This window comes from Corythoichthys intestinalis, chromosome 4 (genome assembly GCF_030265065.1).
Source record: "Corythoichthys intestinalis isolate RoL2023-P3 chromosome 4, ASM3026506v1, whole genome shotgun sequence".
NCBI lineage: Eukaryota > Metazoa > Chordata > Actinopteri > Syngnathiformes > Syngnathidae > Corythoichthys > Corythoichthys intestinalis.
This window is the reverse complement of record NC_080398.1, coordinates 58916082-58922432: the sequence shown is the minus strand read 5'-3', so window position 1 is coordinate 58922432 and position 6351 is coordinate 58916082. Positions and strand designations below refer to the sequence as shown.

Here is a 6351-nt window from a genome sequence, read left to right as displayed (position 1 = left end):
AAACTGAGAGTCTCTTCCAAGTCTCTTCCTCTCCTTTACAAAAAAAAAAAAAACACACAAAACTACCCCGACTCATGTTACACACAGCGGCGGGGGTGATAGCCTTCACCGATTGGCCAGCCCCTGATGCCGAGCAAGTTTTGGCTTGTCGCTCCCCGGCTGAAGCAAAGCATGGGCGGAGTTTAACTTTTGGGGCGGGGGGGGGGGGGGGGGGCACAACATGTTGATGACCCCGAAACACAAGTGCCAGCAATAAAATTAACTTGCAAGAATATTTATAATAAGTTGAAAATGAGTTATTTGTTTCCTATCATTCTTTAGAATTCTAAATCAGGCTGCTTAGGACAGCTATGCTTTTCGCCAAGATCGTCATCCATTGAATAAAGGTACGCCCGCCGGTGTCGTGCCAATGTAGTCACCCCCGTCAAAAATCATATCCCCTGGGCGGAGCCACTGCGCTGCACTGATTTGCTTAATTTCCATGTTTTCGTGATGTAGACATCTACGAGGTTTTAAAACATGGCCCATCCATCAGAAAAAGAAAATTAAAATATGAAAACCTATAAATGTTTGGGTGGTTTTAGTTAAAGCGGACACTTGTTTTTTCGTCTGTGTGATTCTGACAAAGATCAGATCACATTTGATGGCAATTTTATGCAGAAATGTGAGAAATTCCAAAAAGTTCAAATACTCTTTCATACCACTGTATCATTTGAACATCACCATTGCGATGTGCGGATGCAAGGACGTGGGATCTTTTTTATTTTTTGAACACGCACTCGTTTTTCTGCTTCATCCTAGTACAGAAACACAGCCTCTCACACTGCTGCACTACTCACCAGTGCAGCTGGCGTTTGGTACTTAAAGGTAAGGATGATTGACAAGGGTTGTAGCTTTAATCTGGCAGATGAGGCTTGGTAGCTCTACGATCAAAGGCACAAATGTGTTCATCATCGTTCAGCTCGTTACACACTAGCGATAGTGTGCTGTGGCAACTCATTGTGGAAGTGAGAGGCGGTTCTCGGCAGCGTGAGTGAATTTGAGTGGACTCATTCACAATGAAGTATTAATAAAGCATTTTTCTACGTTGTTTAAAAATCGTTCACATTATGAAGGTGGCACAGTGATTGATACGTCCACCTCTGGGATTGTGGATTCAATCCCGGGTCCGCCCTTCCTGTGTTGAGTTTGCATGTTCTTCCCAGGCCTGCGTGGGTTTTCTCCAGTCGCTGTGGTTCCTGGGTTTTGTTCCTTCCAATCGCCCAAGCAGCACCTGACTACAATCCATTGATTACACTTGTAAGACACCAGATTGGTGAAAAGCTGTAGTCTTGTTTTGTTGGAATGAAATCCAGCACCCACTGCGACCCTTTGTGGAATAATTTGGACACCCCTGATTTTGATCATATTTAGCAGCCTTGTTGAAAACACAGACTTAGGTTTCAACTGCGCCCTGCGAGGGATTCCCACGTGAACATGTGCATATCCCTTTGGCTTATCAAAATAAAAGCAACAATTTTGAATTACATTGTTCAGAATAGTTGGATATACAGGGTCATATCCAGGCCGCACACAAATGTCCGCTAGTTCAAAATGACGGCTGCGGAAAAATATATATTTTTACACTATGACAATGGTCTAGTTGTATTTTTTGGGGTACAAGCATGGCCTGAAATGTGTGAAAAACAATACATACGAGTTGAGAATCCTGCAATTGTGAAGAGATCATTTCAGTATACGGCACATGATTATGTATTCTGATATGTTTGATGACATTTTACCTAATATAAACAATTATTCAGCCAGGTATTAATTTAAAAATACATTTATTTTGTGGTTGTAGTTCACGCTACTGTACTGCATCATAATCAGAGTTGTGTCTACAATATTGGTTAACTTCATACAGGTCAAACAAATTAGTAACAGCAACGCAGTTCAGTTGTACATAAAACTACACAGCACATATTATCTTTGTAAAGATAGCATGTTATACAGCCGGACGTTGGACTTGTGTGAACGACGAGGGAGGCTGGATGGGGTGGACGGCTTTCTTTCGGGAATCCGGCGACACCCTCTGGACCGCCGTGGGTAGCAGTTGGTTGCGTTTGATGATCTGCAAGGCCAGCTGAGTATTCCCTAAAGACATGGATGCAGTTGATCAGCTTTGAGGTCTTCGATAGACCTGGACACTACAACAGCATCTGGACTTTCCAATATTCTCTTTCTATTCCCCAATAGACTCAACACATGCGGAAAATAATGGAAAATGGGTGACTCATTTTTAAAAGAAATTTTTATTCAGAACTGCACTGGAAAAACGCATGCAGTTAATCTATGACAGGGTTTCTACAGGTATCTGTGAATGCTTTTTAATGCCACTTTAAACTAATTTAAAGCCCATGCCCGACTTCTGATAGTTTCACACACACATACTGTATGTAGAGTTGTCCGATAATTACTTTTTAACCGATATCCCGATATTGTCCAACTCCAAAAATCCAATACCCATATCAAACAGGTACCGATATATGTGGTCGTGGACTTAACATGTAATGGCTGATTGTATTGTGGGGCCCCACTGGATACTTCAAAAATGATAAATAACAACTTCAAGGTTTTCCAATAAGCTTTCTGTGGGAAAAAAAAAAAAAAACTTTAACTGAAGTTATGGAAAAGTGTCTATATTGTACCACTATATTTTTTATTCAAATCGAAATAGAGCAAACAAGAGCTGTCCCAACTAGTCGACGTCAATGATGACGTAAATGCGTCAACGAGCACAATATCCCGTCGGCGGTTAATGACGGGTTAAAAAAAATATATATGCGGATATTGTTGAGAATGGCGGACACTCGTGATGCAAGCGGGAAAACGACAAAGTCAAAAAAGCGGACCAGAGTTTCCAAATCATGGACTTATTTCAACGAAAATAAGGAAGATGCGACTGTCATCTGGGTCTCTGCAAATCTGAGCTTGAATGGCAGCACGTTGGCCATGAATGAACACTTGAAGTGCCGTCACCCAAGTGTAATTTTGGAAGACGACATACAACAAGCCGGCGGATTCATATAGTCCATATAACTAACGACTTTTATTTTTGAAGTTGCATATATGTGCATCGAATCAACCTGTATAATTAAGTTTTTTTTTCATGAACTTAACTCCAATGACACGTGAGTGATGTGACATTAATTCATCTACTCTGCTGCTGCTCCTAAAAGCTGCAGGTCTCACCATCTCTGTGCACAGCATGCAGATTGTATTTGTTAGGATCACGGAGTCTCCCGCTTAGGGAAAAAAATTGCTATGAAAAAATATCTGAACCTTTTGGAATTTCTCTCAAATGTGATCCGAGCTTTGTCAAAATCATACTGATGAAAAAAAAAATGCTTTAACTAAAACCACCCAAACATTTATAGGTTTTCATATTTTAATGAGGATAGTATGCAAACAATGACAAAAGGGGAAAAAGTAAGTGAACCATCACATTTAATATTTTGTGGCTCCCCTTTGGCAGGAATAACTTCAACCAGACGCTTCCTGTAGCTGCAGATCAGTCCGACACATCGATTGGGACTAATCTCGGCCTATTCTTCTCTACAAAACTACTGTAGTTCAGTCAGATTCCTGGGATGTCTGGCATGAATGGCTGTCTTTAGGTCATGCCACAGCATCTCACTGGGGTTCAAGTCTGGACTTTGACTTGGCCACTCCAGGTGGCCACCCTTTGGGAGAGAAGCAACAGTGCCAAACTCTAACCATTCGTAGAGTTTCTCTGACTGTCGATTGATGAACAGACTTTTAGAGATGGTTTTGTATCCTTTCCCAGATTTATACAAATCAACAATCCTTGATCGCAGGTCTTCAGACAGCTCTCTTGACCGAGCCATGATGCACATCAGACGATGTTTCTCATTGAGACAATTCTTACCAGGTGTGTGTTTTATTGTGGGCAGGGCAGCTTTAAACCACTCATCAGAGATTGGACACACACCTGACAAATTGTTTGGTAAATTTTGGTTTCAATTGCTCTTTCCTTAGGCAGAGAGTTCACTTACTTATTTTTAGGGCTGTCAAAATTATCGCGTTAACGCGCGGTAATTCATTTTTTAAATTAATCACGTTAAAATATTTGACGCAATTAACGCACATGTCCCGCTCAGAAAGTATTCTGCCTTTTGGTAAGTTTTACAACAAAGCTTTTTTTGCTGTCCAACAGCGAACTCTTGTGGTCGCTTTGCGACATGGTTTATTATTTTCTTGCCAGTTCATGATGGCTGCACGACGTCTCGGGCTGATAATGTTGTGCTTATATGATCCTTGGACAAGATTTGTCCGTAAGTATGGTTGTTGTAAAGAATGTACATATTATGTTAGTAAGCGAAATGTTATATTTTTTGTATGAGACGCTTTTTGTTTATGTTTAGTGAACCTGTATAGCGTGCTAAGCTAACGTTGTTGCTAATGCAATGCTTGTGTACTTTTATTTTGTTTTACGACGGTCTAAAGAGGACAATGGTTTGAGGCCATTTTATTAATAAATCAGATGAAAAAGGAAGAAGTCTTTATTAAGGCGTCATTCACTAGCTGTCTAGCTTTGGAAAAAGTAGACGCTTCGGAGTGAGGACAGCATAGACAGATTTAAATGACAGTAGAGTGAAATGCCCACTACAGTCCTTATGTACCGTATGTTGAATGTATATATCCATCTTGTGTTTTATCTTTCCATTCCAACAATTTATTTTACAGAATATATATATATATAATTTACAGAAAAATATGGCATATAGATGGTTTGAATTGCGATTAATTGCGATTAATTACGATTAATTAATTTTTAAGCTGTAATTAACTCGATTAAAATTTTTAATCGTTTGACAGCCCTACTTATTTTTCCCCCTTTTGCCATTGTTTGCGTGCTATCCTCATTAAAATATGAAAACCTATAAATGTTTGGGTGGTTTTAGAGCACCGTTTTTATATCAGTGTTATTTTGACAAAGATCAGATCACATTTGATGGTGATTTTATGCAGAAATGTGACGAATTCCAAAAGGTTCAGATACTTTTTCATACCACTGTGTATAAAAGCCATGTCGCTTGTTTGTGCTATCGTTTTTAAGATATCACAATTATTTGCATTAAATGGGGGGGCTGCATGATGTCATCACTTTCACAATTTAAATATCTCAATATTTCAAAAACGATAGCAGCAGAAACTAAAAAAAACTTCATAGCTATTCCACACATAAAATGCATGAGGCAACGCCCACTTATTTTTAGCTACAGTGCCTTGCAAAAGTATTCGGCCCCCTTGAATCTTGCAACCTTTGCCACATTTCAGGCTTCAAACATAAAGATATGAAATGTAATTTTTTTGTCAAGAATCAACAACAAGTGGGACACAATCGTGAAGTGGAACAACATTTATTGGATAATTTCAACTTTTTTAACAAATAAAAAACTGAAAAGTGGGGCGTGCAATATTATTCGGCCCCTTTACTTTCAGTGCAGCAAACTCACTCCAGAAGTTCAGTGAGGATCTCTGAATGATCCAATGTTGTCCTAAAGGACCGATGATGCTAAATAGAATCCACCTGTGTGTAATCAAGTCTCCGTATAAATGCACCTGCTCTGTGATAGTCTCAGGGTTCTGTTTAAAGTGCAGAGAGCATTATGAAAACCCAAGGAACACACCAGGCAGGTCCGGGATACTATTGTGGAGAAGTTTAAAGCCGGATTTGGATACAAAAAGACTTCCCAAGCTTTAAACATCTCAAGGAGCACTGTGCAAGCCATCATATTGAAATGGAAGGAGCATCAGACCACTGCAAATCTACCAAGACCCGGCCGTCCTTCCAAACTTTCTTCTCAAACAAGGAGAAAACTGATCAGAGATGCAGCCAAGAGGCCCATCATCACTCTGGATGAACTGCAGAGATCTACAGCTGAGGTGGGAGAGTCTGTCCATAGGACAACAATCAGTCGTACACTGCACAAATCTGGCCTTTATGGAAGAGTGGCAAGAAGAAAGCAATTTCTCAAAGATATCCATAAAAAGTCTTGTTTAAAGTTTGCCACAAGCCAACTGGGAGACACACCAAACATAAGGAAGAAGGTGCTCTGGTCAGATGAAACCAAAATTGAACTTTTTGGCCACAATGCAAAACGATATGTTTGGCGTAAAAGCAACACAGCTCATCACCCTGAACACACCATCCCCACTGTCAAACATGGTGGTGGCAGCATCATGGTTTCTTCAGCAGGGACAGGGAAGATGGTTAAAATTGACGGGAAGATGGATGCAGCCAAATACAGGAACATTCTGGAAGAAAACCTGTTGGTATCTGCA

General features: G+C 40.2%; 1 protein-coding gene across 5 annotated transcripts in view; it reads right to left on the bottom strand.

Annotated features, from left to right (window-relative positions):
• Window positions 1–1809: 1809 nt before the first annotated feature.
• cnot10 (CCR4-NOT transcription complex, subunit 10) overlaps window positions 1810–6351 on the bottom strand; it is a 44438-nt gene continuing 39896 nt past the window's right edge. For all 5 annotated transcript variants that reach the window (XM_057834452.1, XM_057834453.1, XM_057834454.1 and 2 more), the window contains exon 19: window positions 1810–2136. In XM_057834452.1, coding sequence (XP_057690435.1) covers window positions 1988–2136 — 149 coding nt within the window. In that variant the 3' untranslated portion in view covers window positions 1810–1987. The remainder of the gene's footprint in view (window positions 2137–6351) is intronic.